This window comes from Megascapheus bottae, chromosome 12 (assembly GCF_031878675.1).
Source record: "Megascapheus bottae isolate mThoBot1 chromosome 12, mThoBot2.hap1, whole genome shotgun sequence".
NCBI lineage: Eukaryota > Metazoa > Chordata > Mammalia > Rodentia > Geomyidae > Megascapheus > Megascapheus bottae.
The window spans coordinates 11154642-11170297 of record NC_143520.1 but is presented as its reverse complement, the minus strand read 5'-3'; the positions used below and the strand labels follow the sequence as shown (position 1 = coordinate 11170297).

Here is a 15656-nt window from a genome sequence, read left to right as displayed (position 1 = left end):
TACTCAGGAGGCTGAGATTGGAGGATCGTGGTCTGAAGCTGCCTGGACAAAAAAAGTCCATGAAACTCTTTTAGAAAAAGACAAAAGTAGCACTGCAGCTCAAGTGGTAGAATGTTATCCTTGAGCAAAAGAAGCTCAGGGAAAGGACCAAGATCCTGTGTTCAAGCCCCAGGATGGGAGAGGGCAGAGAGGGAAGAATTAAAATGTATAGTCAAGTCAGGTGTGAGAGAGTACTCATTTGTAATCAAGTTACTCAGGAAACTGAAGCAAGAGTTTGAGAACACAGGTTGGACACTCTGGAAAACACTCATAATCCTAGCTAGGAGATAGAAATTAGGGGATCCTAATCTAGGCAAAAAGGTTAGGAGTGGTAGAGAGCTTGCCTAGCAAGCACAAGGCCTGAGTTTAAACACCAATACTGCTACACAAACACACAAAGTTCAAAGCCAGCCTGTGCTACATTGCTCTATTTTGCTCTTTGTTTCCTCTCTCCCCCTCTCTCCCTCTCTCCCTCTCTCTCTCTCTCTCTCTCTCTCTCTCTCTCTCTCTCTCTCTCTCTCTCTCTCTCTCTCTCTCTCACACACACACACACACACACACACACACACACACAGGTTTTTTCATAATATGGAAAAATTATGATCCCAAGTAAATTTCACATAGTACATCTTACCTTATTCATCTAAAAGGTTTCTTCTGTGCCTAACCACATATATTTTTCTTTCTACTCCTTTCCTTCAAATGGCTATAAGCCGTACAAATTCCTATGAAAACTAAGGATTATAGGATGCTTTAATTCTAAGCTAAAACATCTTAAAAGTATAAATACTCAAATAACTTTTGACAGAAATGTCACCTCCATTCCTATTAAGTAGCATTCGTAAGAAAACATACAATATATGGTTACCAAGACCTTCCCCCCTAAGGCTTAGTTATCGCTGTAACTTATTGTTCATTTCTTGTAGGTATGTAAATTAACTTAATTAATGCTATATATTTCATATTATGAATATTCATAAATGGATTGCTACTGTAACTATCATCTCTATTAATGACTGTGTATTGAATTTTTAACATTTAGACTGAAAGAAAACACTCAGTACTAAGCAGATCCCCTACCGCGAACAAATAGGCCAAAGGAAAAGACACTCTTTTGCTTAAGGTTATGATTGTGATCATGAAGCTTGATATTTAACAAGGTTAATTAAGTGTTTTTCAAAGCAAAACAAGAGGTAAGACTATTAAGTGATTTTTTTACTGGCTTCTGAAGCATTATGTATATGACAAGAAGTGAGTTGAGACCTCATTTGAAGATTTCCTTTTTAAAAGTTAAGGGGTGGGGCCGGGAGTTTGGCCTAGTGGTAGAGTGCTTTCCTAGCATACACAAAGACCCAGGTTCAATTCCTCGGTACCACATACATAGAAAAAAGCCAGAAGTGGTGCTGAGGCTCAAGTGGTAGAGCTCTAGCCTTGAGAAAGTCCAAGGACAGTGCTCAGGCCCTGAACCCAAGCCCAGGACTGGCAAAAAAAATAAAAATTAAATTAAAATTAAAGTTTATGATTGGGAATGTGGCTCAGTGATAGGGTATTTGTCTAGGATTCATAAAGCTCTGGGTTCAATTCCTCAGTACCACATACACAAAAAAAGCTCAAAGTGGCGCTGTGGCTGAAGTGGTAGAGTACTAGCCTTGAGCAAAAGAAGCTCAAGGACAGTGCCAAGGCTCTGAGTTCAAGCCCCAAAACAGAAAAAAAAAAGTTAAATGTCCCTCATCTTATGAGATTTATGAGATTTAAACAGCAGATCATGTCAGTGAACAAGTCAAGCAACCTGCCTAGATCAAGTTGTTTCATATAGCATGTTGAACCAATAAAAGGAATGCTTTTTCCAAATGACAGACTACTAGTAGGTATAAGCCAAGGAAAGACAAAATTAAATTTTATATTGAGCACTAACGGCTGGATTCAAAATTAAATATATGGCTAGAATGGCCACAGCAAAACAAAATTCTATCTGCAAAGCACATCTAGGATTTCAATACTCCTCCAATAGTCTCTGGGACTTACAAAGTAAGATTAATACCTAAAAGCGTATCAGTATAGGAGAGGATCATCATCCTTCGTCAAGGAAAAATTAAGCATGGATATCTATATATGATACAGAAAAATGCAGATATGGACATTTTCCTGAAAGCTAAATCACATATATACTTTATTCTAAGAAGGAGTTAATGCGTTTCAAAGACATACCTAATAAACTAGGTAAATGACTAATAAGTAAATAATCCCCCCCACCTTGAGAACAGATTTCCATTTATAGTAACAAGTACTACAGTTAATGAGTAGAAAGATCTGGGACAGATCTTCTTCTGGAGAAGAATGTGTCAGTGGACTATAAAGTTTTCCTCTGTGTACTTATGAATCTAAAATTCAATGAATATAAAGCCCACTAGAAAGCACACTACCCAAAGAACCAAAGTCCAATAATTAAGGAACATAATATACAAAGGTAAAAATCATTTTTAGTAATAATTTGGAAAAATACAGCCCAGCTCACTTGAATAGCCTATAGTTTTATTACCAGAGAAACAAAACTTTAAAAAACAATAAAAAAAGTTCATCATAGATCATTTACTTGCTCCTACAGTTGAAAAGTAATTGTGTAAGACAAAAAAGTAAAAGACAAAGTTCATTTACCCAATCTCATATAGGATCAAATCAAGTCTTTAACTTTGCTCTTAACTTCCAAGCCATTAGAAGCTCCAAAAATGTTCATATCCTTTTCTCTGCACCCTACAACCCCCTCCCAACCTGCTTTTTAAACTCACTTCCCTTCAATTAAAATTTCTGCTTTTTGGTGCTGTTGGCTCATGCCTGTAATCATAGCCAGACCAGGAAGAAAATGTCCATGAGATCCTTATTTCCAATTAACCACCAAGAAGTCAAAAGTGGGTGTGTGTGACTCAAATGTGAGAGCACCAAACTTAAGTGGAAAGGCCAAGTGAAAGCAATAGGCTTTGATTTCAAGTCCCAGTACTGGTAACAACAAAAAAATATGTTTTCTCACCACAAGTCATTTCTTATTCTACACATAATTATCCAGGAGTTTCTAATTTTTGGTTACTGAAAATACTGCTATTACAAACAATTCTGAATATATATATATATATTTTTTTTTTTTTTTTGCCACATCTAGAGCTTTAACTCTGGGCCTAGATGCTATCTGTAAGCCTTTTTGTGCATAAGACTAACACTCTATCACTTAAAGCCATCGCACCACTTCTGGGTTTTTCTGAGTAGTTTATTGAAGATGAGCACCTCAGGAACTTTTCTTCCCTGGCTGACATTGAATGGTCATCCTCAGATCTCAGCTTCCTGAGTATCAGTCACAAATGCCCAGTATACTTTTCTCACTTTAAGGTCTTTTACCCACTGTCAACTGGATTATCCCTTTTTGTTTATGAATTTGTAGGATTTCATTTCATTGTCTTGAGTGTGTAGCTAAGACTAGCCTAGAATTCATGATCCTCCAACCTCCGCATTAAGCCTGGGACTTCTGAGTATTAGGATGACAGACAAATTACAGCCCTGAGCTAGTACTGCCTGCTCATTATATATTCTGGATACAAATCCTCTAACACTTAAATGCTAAATGTATTTCAAATATCTCCCGACTGTGTAGCATGTCCTTTAGCTGTCTTAGTGGTATATTTTGATGAATAAAACTTCTTAAATTTAATGAAGTTCAATATATTAATCTTTTCATTGGATGGCTGGTGTTTTGTAGTCAGTTTATAAAATCCCTGCTTATCCATAGATCAGGAATGTAATCTTCTATGTTATCATCTATTATCTTTAACATTCAAAATAGCCCAACCGAGATGTACAGAGTGAGGATTTAATATCCATCATTAATTAAATTTAAAAAAATAACTGAATCTTAGCCAGCACAAAAAATTAAAAAACAAAATGTGGGGCTGGGAGTTTGGCCTAGTAGTAGAGTGCTTGCCTAGCATGCATGAAGACCCGGGTTCGATTCCTCAGTACCATATACATAGAAAAAAGCTAGAAGTGGTTCTGTGGCTCAAGTGGTAGAGCTCTAGCCTTGAGAAAGTCCAAGGACAGTGCTCAGACCTTGAGCTGAAGCCCAGGACTGGCAAAAAAAAAAAAGCAAAACGTGGGGGCCGGGAGTTTGGCCTAGTGGTAGAGTGCTTGCCTAGCATGCACGAAGACCCGGGTTCGATTCCTCGGTACCACATACATAGAAAAAAGCCGGAAGTGGTGCTGAGGCTCAAGTGGTAGAGCTCTAGCCTTGAGAAAGTCCAAGGACAGTGCTCAGACCCTGAGCTCAAGTCCAGGACTGGCAAAAAAAAAAAAAAAAAAGCAAAACGTTTCAGGCAATAAAAAGGAAAATGCAAAATCACTCTCCTTAATAAAAGAATTGAGGGCTGGGAGTTTGGCCTAGTGGTTAAAGTGCTTGCCTAGCATGCACGAAGACCCAAGTTCGATTCCTTGGTACCACATATATAGAAAAAGCCGAAAGTGGTGCTGAGGCTCAAGTGGTAGAGTTCTAGCCTTGAGAAAGTCCAAGGACAGTGCTCACGCTCTGAGCTCAAGCCCAGGACTGGCATCAAAAAATAAATAAATAAATAAAAGAGTCACATACTTATTTCAGTTAATCTTGAAATTGGCTAACGTCACCTAAATTCAATAGTAAAAACAAAACAAAAAAAAGCAGCTATCATTTGTTGTGTGAGTAGTAGGCGACAAGTATAAGTACATTGTCTCACATAATTTTCACAGTAATCCTGTCAAATGGATAAAACTGCATCAACTTAGTGAGGAAACAGAAGGATGTTACATAATCAGTTACAACACTTCATCATTGCCTCCTTCCTAACTTTTATTTCAGAACTCCCAGAAACCTCTCAGTCCAGAAGTGTTTTCTTAATAACTTTCATAGGCTGAGATAACAATAATACATATTTCTTTCTTCCTTTAATATTTAAAATATTCAGTCAGCTCCTATAGGGAAATACTACATACTAATTATAAATAACCATGTATAATTGGTCTTCTGTATCTATGAGTTTTTCCATGGAGTCAACAGCCATGAATCATATATGTGGGGAATACACTGCATAGTACAGCCAGGTGTGGTGACTTATGCCTGTAATCCCACCATTTTAGAGGCTGAGGTAAGGGAATTATGAGTTCAAGGGAAACCTGGGCTACAGAAGGAGTTTGAGGACAGCCTGGGTTACATAGTAAGTCTGTCTCAAAATTTCTTTAAAAAATTTTTATTTAGGGGCTGGGAGTTTGGCCTAGTGGTAGAGTGCTGACCTAGCATGCATGAAGACCTGGGTTCAATTCCTTAGTACCACATACATAGAAAAAGCCGGAAGTGTGCTGAGGCTCAAGTGGTAGAGCTCTAGCCTTGAGAAAGTCCAAGGACAGTGCTCAGGCCCTGAGCTCAAGCCCCGGACTGGCAAAAAAAATAAAAATAAATAAATAAAATAAAATAAAATAATTTATTTAGCTATCTCTGTACTGAACATTCATATGCTTTTTGTGTATGAATAAAAACTACTGACCCAGCATTTACACTGTCATTAGATATTATGAATAACCTAGGAATGATCTGAAATACATAGGAGGATGCATGTGCTATGTTAGATAAGGGACATTGAGTATCCACAGACTTTATTATCTATTAAGGTCTGGGAACCAATCTCTGAATACCAAGGAATAGCCAGCCATACTCCTAGTTTGACAATACAGGAAAAATTAAAGTGGCACAGGAATAGCTGTAGTTAGCATAACTATATAAATTCATGAACTAAAGAATTCAAAAAATAGAAGTAGTATATTATCTTCAAATTGTTGGATACTGTGGACTATGTGACTTTCTCATAAATCTGAAATAGGTTAAATGAAGAAAATGTTTTCAAGAACTGAAGAACATTTATTCTACTACTTTGTTTGCTTTAAGAGCTAGGCATATTGCCTAGCGTGGTGGCTCATGCCTGTAATCCTAGCTACTCAGGAGGCTGAGATCTAAGGATAAAGGTTTGAAGCCAGCCTGGGCTTTCAAAAGGACCTGAGACTCTTATCTCCAATAAACCTCTAGAAAATGGGAAGTGGGGCTTGGCTCAAGGGTAGGGCAGTAGCCTTGAGCTGAAGAGCTCAGGGACAACGCCCAGACCCAGGGGTAGGGTGGTAGCCTTCAGCTGAAGAGCTTAGGGACAGAGCCTAGGCCTAGTTCAAGTCCCATGACCCCCCCCCCCACACACACACACTCACAAAAAGACAAAGAAGGAAATTAGCTGGAAGTGGTGCTGTGGCTCAAGTGGTAGAGTGCTGGCCTTGAGCAAAAAGAAGCTCAGAGACAGTGCTTAAGTCCAGAGTTCAAGCCTTAGGATCACACACACACACACACACACACACACACACACACACACACACACACACAAAAGGAAGGAAATTAGGTTAAATTCTTTACATTTTTACTAAGCTAAATAATAAACTATTGTCCAATTACAAATATATATATTTTGGGGGAGGGTCAGTTGTAGAGCTTGAACTCTGGTCCTGGGCATTGTCTCTGAGTTCTTCAGCTCAAGCATACTGACCTACCTCTTGAGCCACTTTGATTCTCTTGTGGTTAATCGGAGGTAAGACTCTCACTGCCTTTACTTAAGTGCCTGGTCCGGCTTTGAACCATGATCTTCAGATCTCAGCCTCCTGAGTAGCTAGTATTATAGGCTTGAGCCATCCCACACCTGGCCAATTACAAATATTTTATTCCAGATTTTTTTTTACTTTTTGCTTTCTTTTTGTACTAAGGTTTGAACTCTGGGCCTGGGTACTGTCCCTGAACTACTTTTGCTCAAGGCTAGCATTCTACAACTTGAGCTACAATTCCACTTCCAGCTTTTCCTGTGATTTAATTGGAGATGAGAATCTCCCATTTCCCTTCCTGGACTAGCTTTGAACTGTGATTCTCAGCTCTCTGTCACTTGAGTAGCTAGGATTACAGGATTGAATAACCAGCATCCGTCTAGTTCCAGTTTTTTTTTTTATTTAATTTTATAGTGCTGGGGATTGAACCTAGGGTTCCATAAATGCTAATCAAGAACTCTACCAGAGCTATACCCCAATCCCTGAATTATAAATATAATTAACTTCAAGAATATCAATTATATATATAATTAACTTCAAGAACTGGGCATCATGGCTCAATCCTAGCTACTCAGGAGGCTGAGATCTGAGGATCAAAGTTCAAAGCCATCCCAGTCACAAAAAAAACTGAGACTCTTATCTCCAATTAATCTCCAGAAAACAGGAAGTGGGGCTTGGCTCAAGGGTAGGGCAGTAGGCTTGAGCTGAAGAGCTCAGGGACAACACCTAGGCCCAGGGGTAGGGTGGTAGCCTTGAGCTGAAGAGCTGAGGAACAGGGCCCAGATCGAGTTCAAGCGCCATGACCCACCAAAAAAAAAAAAAGAATAGTAATAATGATAGAACTATTAACCATGTAAAGTGACTCTTTTGAAATGAAAAAATTCAAAATGCAATAACAAATTATACTAAAAATATAAAGATAAAGCCAGGTGCCTAGTGGTTCAAACCCTACAATCCAAGTTACTAAGGAAGCTGAGATCCAGAGGACAGAGGTTTAAAGCTATCCCTGGTAGAAAATTGTACAAGATTCCATCTCCAAAATAACAAGGAAAAAAGCAGGGCTGGAGGTATGATTCAAGTGCTAGAGTACCAACTAACCAAGTACAGGGCCCTGAGTTCAACCCTCAAAATTCTCCCCCCCCAAAAAAAACTTATAACTACAGCTATACAAGCATATGTAAATATTTCTGTTCAATAAAAAGTCTTTAAATATTTGAGTATCTCCAGATTTTTTTTGGAATTTCACAAATTTTTACTTTAAAAAAAATCACGGGACTGGGAGTTTGGCCTAGTGGTAGATTGCTTGCCTAGCATGCACGAAGACCCAGGTTCAATTCCTCAGTACCACATACATAGAAAAAAGCCGGAAGTGGTATTGAGGCTCAAGTGGTAGAGCTCTAGCCTTGAGAAAGTCCAAGGACAGTGCTCAGGCCCTGAGCTCAAGCCCAGGACTGGCAAAAAAAAAAAAAAAAATCACTAAATTTGAATTTAGTTTTAAAAGATCTGAAAACTTACAATGGAAATAAACTTTGATAGTATCACATAGTTTTTTGGGCACAAAAGAAGCTACATTGCAGTAAGTTACAGGCTCATTTAATCGGCAGGAAGCTCTATTACACACTAAGCAAACAATTAAAGTATTACTATAAATGCAGACATAAAAGCTCTCTTTTCCATTTTTGGCTTGCTTCAACTGTGCACAAAAGTTCTTATTCATTATGCAAAATGAGCCTGGGAATTTCAATTAATTTCAGAAGCAGAATGGAGCTCAAATAAAAAAGAATTTCTTATCAAACTTTCCCAAAGTGAATCACATTCAAGTGCCTTGTGATTTCTCACCAACCCATCTGGTAAAGGAAAATAATACAAGCTCATAGGCCCTTCCAGAGGTAGAGCAGGGAACATGAAGGGGACATAGACCAGGCCCTCTTCACCTCACCCACACACTAAGTTGTGTGACCGTCTGCTACAATTGAAGCGCCCTAAAAACTGCTAAGGCTCAAACTATAAGTTCTATAAGAAACCAAGTTTCTATCTAAAGCAAGACTCGTTAAAATCATTGTATTCCACTCAATAAGGTAATTCTATGGGATTTGCTTTTGTCCACAATATATACAATCAGAAACAGAACAGTTATTACACATCTAAAGATGATTATCCTTAGAGGAAGGTCTAACTTCTGTGAACATTTCAAGTATTATTTATTAGTTATTCAAAACAGAGCAGCCCTCTTCTATTTTCAAGGATATCCTGGACACAACAATATCCAGTTTTGTTTTTCCCTACTGTTAATGGAGATTTTTTTAAATGCTGCTTTAAAAATAAATAATTGGGCTAGGAGTTTGGACTAGTGATAGAGTGCTTGCCTAGCATGCACAAAGACCTGGGTTTGATTCCTTGGTACCACATACATAGAAAAGCCAGAAGTGGTGCTGTGGCTCAAGTGGTAGAGGTCTAGTCTTGAAAAAGTCCAAGGACAGTGCTCAAGCCCTGAGATCAAGCCCAGGACTGCCAGAAATTTTTTTTAAATGTACTCACTACCTGACTTATGTACTTGTAACACCTCTGAAAAAAATGCAAACAAAAATGTAGTAAGTCAAAGTTTTCTAAGTAAACACGCTTCCTTTTCTCTTGTTTTAATCTATAAGGCACCATCTCAGTGAAATGTACTGTTAAGACATTATAAACCTTAGCTTCATGATACAAGGAATTTAATATTAACCTTTAAAAATGAATGGAAAAATACATTATTTCCAGTGGAAAGGTATTCAAGGCCATGCATATTTCAACTCCTATTTCCTTACCTTAATTAGTTAAAAGAACACTAACATAAATCTAGGAATCCCATAAAAATATTCTTAAGGATGAGGATGACTCATATAGGTAAACTTGGAATTTAAGTCTTTCTCAGAAAAGTTTCTTTTTTTCATAGCCATCAGAAGCTTTAGGCTTGTATATATTTTATATATATATATATATATAATTTCAGCATTTTTAAGGTGATTATTTTTATAAGACTGTTTTTACCTGTCTCTGAAGTTCTGCTAGGTTGTAAGGTAAGGCCCCCTCAGCCAATGGAGCGATTCTCTCAATATCTGCCAATGTCAAGCGCCTTAAGGGAATAATATAGAAAAAAGTAACTGTTACACACTGATCAGTTCCTCACATAAAGAACATCTTTCCTTTAAAAAAAGTTAACTATAATTTAAAATGTGTCATTTCTTTAGCCACACAAATCATTTTAGTGAGAAAAATAATCATCAGGCCTATTTACAACAACACTCTAGAGAAATAATGTTAGAATGCACAGAATTAATAAGACTAGTGATAGATATTAAAAGCAAAAGAATAATCCTTTCCAGAAGCAAAGTACAGATATGGACAGTCCACATATGCTCAATGTATCTCCCACCGAATATGTATTTGCAGAATATCTAATGCATAAGGTAGAAGGTATCCTAGAAAAGAGGAAGACACAAGAATGACAGGATTTTTTTTTTTTTACCAGTCCTGTGGCTTGAACTCAGGGCCTGAGCATTGTCCTTGAGCTTTCTCAAGGCTAGTGTTCTACTACTTGAGCTACAACAACCCTTTCAGGTTTTTTCTGTGTATGTGGTACTGAGGAATTGAGCCCAGGGCTTCCCGCATGTTAGGCAAGCACTCTACCACTATGCCACACTCTTGGCTCCAAGTGTTGAATTTTTTTTTCTTTTCTTTTAGTTTATAAGATAAAGTCATTTAAAAATAATCTGAAGGCATTTGATCCTCACAACAATCCTACAAGAAAGGTATTATGTATATCATTACTGTAGACTGAAGAATGTAGAATGGAAATTTGTATGTTGATGCTCTAACCCCCAAGTGGTAGTGGTTTGTGATGGAGCCTTTGAGAAGGGTTAGGTTTACATGCAGTGATGATGATGGGCTAATCACTGCGGTATTGGGACTGTTACAAAGAGAATTCAGACAACTCTCTCCCCTCCTGACCCCCAAGAGAGACTTAAAGAAGACAAAGGAGAAGATGGCTGCCTAAAACTGAGGACGACAGTCCCACACTGGGGAATCTGCCAAAGCCTTGAATTTGGACTCCTAGCATCCAGAACTGTTAGACATAATTGTTCCTTATACTACATTATCTATGTCATAATCTGTTGTAATAACATGAGTGATTACTATAATCACTATCATCCAGAGGAAGAAACTGAGAACTAAAGAAGTTAAATAACTTACTTGATAAGAAAGATAATAATAATAATCTGAAGGGCTGGGAATGTGGCCAAGTGGTAGAGTACCTCCCTAGCATGCACAAAGCTCTGGATTCGATTCCAGAGCTTTTTCTGTGTACCATATACACAGAAAACACCAGAAGTAGGGCTATGGCTCAAGTGATAGACACTAGCCTTGAAAAAGCCCAAGGACAGCATTTAGGTCTTGAGTTCAAGCCCCAGGACCGGCACACATATATACACATACACACACAAATCTGAGCTTGTCTGTGATAATCCCTATGAGGATGTCAGAAGCACAGTTCAAGAAAATAATACCAGAAATCCATAACACCTCTAGAGAGCCCAGATTAAAGCAACCTTTTCCTTTTCTTCTCAGTTTCCCCTTTTCTTCTGTTTCCCCTTCCTTTTCTTATCTCCCACTATGCCCTAACCATTATTACTCCTTTCTCTTACCCATCCAGTTCTAATTCCTTCCTTCTCTTTTCATCCCCCCTTCTCTTTCTTCTCCTCCCTTGTCCTCTCCCTTCCCCTCTTTTCACCTTCACCCACCCTTTGCCTTCTTTTTCCCCTCTTGTACTTCTCTTATTTGCCCATTTCTTTCTTAGAATTCACATGCTAACTGAAATACTACTAAAATTAACTGATGGCACACTAATGTTTCACATTTTAAAAGAACTGCCTATATTAAGCATCATAAAAAACACTGAGGGAATTAAATATGATTATTGTAAAAGTTACCCTGAAGCATTATATAAGTCTGCAAGCTGGTATAGGATATCAATTTCTAGTGGAGTGACTTGTCCATAGCGTATGGCGTTCTGGGCAAATTCCTCTGGAATATAAAGGAAAAAAATGTCAAAACCTTGAAAGATTCTTAGTAAACAGTATACTTCTACCTAAACCAACTAAAACATGATATGAAATCTAAAGGCATTTTAGTTGTGTTTTAGAACCTAGAATTGGATTTAAGTATTTAAGTTCAACAATATAAGAATAACTGCAGTTCTCAAAGCTAATAAAAAATACAATACTAAGATGAAAAAGAAAAAATCAGGTAAATTAACTTCAGCTACACTATAATTATCTCTGTAGACCCCTCCCTCTCTCTTAGCTTGCTTGTTCATGTTATTTTCCAGAGTCACAAAGGAAAAGTAGTGGCTGTTACCTATACCAATAGGTATAGTTACCTATATCTCCTGTTACAACTCAGTAAATGTAGTAGTAGGCATAATCATCCTTCTGTGGCAATTCCTTCCTAGCACAAACAAGTTGCTAACACACTACCAATGACCTATTTGACAGACTGGGCCAAGGTTCTTTTCAAATTGTCAAAGCTCTTTTTCCATTCCTGGCCTCAGCATCCCATGAAATCCATGTGGATTTCTGGAGCACATATGCACATGATGCATACTTCAGTGGTGAACTTAGATCAACCTCAGGCTTAGTTGATGAAAAGTGAAAATGTGGATATTTGAACAGATTTTTAAACCTTACCCTTTGTGACTTCGATATCTTTCCTTGTACCAGCTAAAGTGCTATATATTTTACGAACAAGCTCCATGTTGTTCAATAAGGAGTTAAATGCATTGAAGTAGGAGAAACTAACTTGATGTGAGATACTTCCTCCAGCAGCCTAAGAAAAAACAACACAATGCAATTAAAGTCTTTTTTTAAAGAAATACACTTTGGACACCATATTCCACTCAAAAAGAACCTAAAGGAGTTTTCATCATTAAAATGATTAACAGCCAGTGCATAAATACAAGGAAGGTATCCTACTAAAACACTCAGTGCATTACATGCCCTCAGAGAACTTTATGTAATTTAGGTTTGAAGAAAGAAAGCAACATCTGGAAGTTGGACTTCATGGATCATCTACCTATAAGGTCAGAAACAACAAATATAATTATTATAGATCAAAAACTGGTATTTAAACAAGATTTTCAAGTCCCTCAACTATGGAACTCCTGCCAGTTCGAGATAAATGAAACACCAATGCACAAGATAAGGAACATTCTTTCTTGCCCACACACATATACAAAACTAAGTTGCAATTTTATTTTTTGTGCTAGAAATGAAACTCAGGGATTCTTGTATACTAAGCTTACATTCTGCAACTGAGCTGCATACCCCTGATCGAGAAGCTTTAAATTTTAAGACTATTTTATTATATCAACTTTTTTTTTTTTTTGCCAGTTCTGAAGCTTGAACTCAGGGCCTGGGCATTGTTCCTGGACACTTTTTGCTCCAGGCTAGTGCTCTGTCACTTGAGTTACAGTACCACTTCTGGCTTTTTGGTGTTTAATTGGAGGTAAGAGTATCACTTTTCTGCCTGGGCTGGCTTCGAACTGAGTTCCTCAGCTCTCAGCCTGCTGAGTAGCTAGGATTACAAGCATGAGCAACCAGCTACTTGTCTAAATTTTTAGCTATTTCAATCATTAATACATTTAGTCTTAGAGTTTGCATTATAAGAGATACAACTACCAAACTCCAAAAATATATATGGACATGGTGATGAGGATTTCTTTGCTATGATGTCTTCAGTAAAACAGCACAAACAAAGCAATCATACTGGAATGGTAAGCAACATGACCCTCACTCATCCTGTCTACAGGGTAAGAAAGTTCTTCTTGCTACCACTTGGTCATAAACACAAAAAAGAACAGATTTGTTTCCAAAAGCCTAATTTCTAAGTCAGAAGTCAGAGGAATCCACATGATTGAAAACTGCTATTGAAATTTCAAAAAGATGCTTGTAGAAATGTGATACAACCTCAGTTATAAAAGTCTATTGTAAATAATATAGATAATGATAGGCAAATGTGTGCACCATTCACCTTTATATATATATCTTAACCCAAATATAGATTACATATTTTAAAATTTAATTTTAATTAGTTTTTGTTTATATGGTACTGAGGAATTGAACCCATGGCCTCATGCATCCTAGGCAAGCACTCTACCACTAAGTCACATTCCCAGCCTCAGATTACATTTTTATTAGCGTGAATGTAGGTACCATACACAAAAGTAGAATTCAAATTACTTAAGATATTCTTCTGAAGACTAAAAACATCATTTGGTAAACTAAGGCTGTCATAGATCTGTCTAAGCTACTTAGAAAAATTAAATAGGTTTCATCAACCTAATTTACATTAAGAAAACCCTTTCTTTACTTTTTCTCTGTCCTTCCTAGCTTCCTTCTCTCTTTTCTTCTCTCATTTTTTAGTCTGGATATGAGGTGAGGGTAGGAAAGTGGAGGGTGGTGTCAGGGAGGTGAAATGTGTAGGAGAAAGTGACATGCTCCATGTTCAAATTCACTGAAGAAAAAGAACAGAAGTTGATCTTCTACCCCAGTCTAAATCAGGGATAATGATCTTCAGCTGAAACAACAAAGGCACTCATTGGCTTTCTTCCATTCAAAACAAGCAGTAATCAAAAACGTACACATAAGTACAGTGAATGAACAAGAAATTGAGTGAGAAAAATTTCACCACTCCATGTGAGGAAGTGGATGACATGAACTTGCTATGGGATGCAGTTTGACATATCAACAGCAAACAAACAAACAAAACCTTTTGTCTGATACATAGAGACTGAATGCACAGATAGAGGAGCAGAAGAGTGAACCACAAAGGCTAATGGCCACATATTTCCTCCATACCTCCTGCCATGAGCATGAATATTAAAATTGTGCAGAAACCAGTGACAATTCTTTCAGCAGACAAAGAAAGAGTCATCCACATAACAAGATCAAAGAGGTAATGTCTAGGAAAAGGTTCTGCCTACTGAAAAAAGTAATTGCTTACTCTTGGCTGTAAGCCCTCTTTTCCCTTAAACTGGACTCTGTAAATGGAAACAACTATCTTAGAAATGTGAGAGAGCATGAAGATGACTCTATAAAAAGCTATACAATCTGAGGAACCATTATCTCTACCTCCTTTATACAAACACACACACACACACACACACACACACACACGTGTACTAACTTCTAAACAAGCACACAGTTTGAATAGCTGAGGGTTTTATGGGCCCAAGGAAGCCACTTTGGTCCCAAATAATTCAAAATGTCTCTGGAAAGAGAAACAAAGCACTTGCTTTTTACTTACTGAAACCAAGTTCTCCTCCACAAAAGGAGTGAGCATGTGTGACCGAATGGTAACCATGATATCACTGAAGTCCAGACCAGAAATCATGCCACTTTTGCTTTTGTCTTTTAGTGCAAAGGCTTGCCTTGCATGTTCCAATTGCAGTTCCTGGGAGGAAAATGAAAAGTGAAGTATTAAACTGGTTAAAGCACATCCAAAGTACATGTTTTGGATATGAAGTAAATATATCTTTCCCTCATATGGACTTTTTTTTTTTGCCATCCCTGGGCTTGAGCTCAAGGCCTGAGCACTATCCTTGGGCTTTCTCAAGATTCCAACTCTACCACTTAAGCCACAGCACCACTTTTGGCTTTTTTTCCCCTTATGTATGTAGTACAGAGGAATTGAACCTGGGTCTTCATGCATGCTAGGCAAGCACTCTACCACTAGGCCAAACTCCCAGGCCCCTCATGTGTATATTTTACAGAAAGAAATAATGTACAGCTCCAAAATCACAACAAAGCTTTTAATTTAGAAGGCATATGCTTTCCTGGAAATGTACTATACACAACACTCGTTAAAAAAAATAATTACAGGGCCGGGAGCTTGGCCTAGTGGTAGAGAGCTTGCCTACCATGCACAAAGACCTTGGTTCAATT

The 15656-nt window shown here is 37.7% G+C and overlaps 1 protein-coding gene across 3 annotated transcripts in view; it reads right to left on the bottom strand.

Annotated features, from left to right (window-relative positions):
- Nucleotides 1–15656, bottom strand: part of Slc25a12 (solute carrier family 25 member 12) — a 97542-nt gene that overhangs the window by 30281 nt on the left and 51605 nt on the right. For all 3 annotated transcript variants that reach the window (XM_090342636.1, XM_090342637.1, XM_090342638.1), the window contains 4 exons: nucleotides 15019–15165; nucleotides 12402–12540; nucleotides 11646–11739; nucleotides 9706–9790 (listed from right to left, as the gene is read on the bottom strand). In XM_090342636.1, the coding sequence (XP_090198762.1) occupies nucleotides 9706–9790; nucleotides 11646–11739; nucleotides 12402–12540; nucleotides 15019–15165 (465 nt within the window). The remainder of the gene's footprint in view (nucleotides 1–9705; nucleotides 9791–11645; nucleotides 11740–12401; nucleotides 12541–15018; nucleotides 15166–15656) is intronic.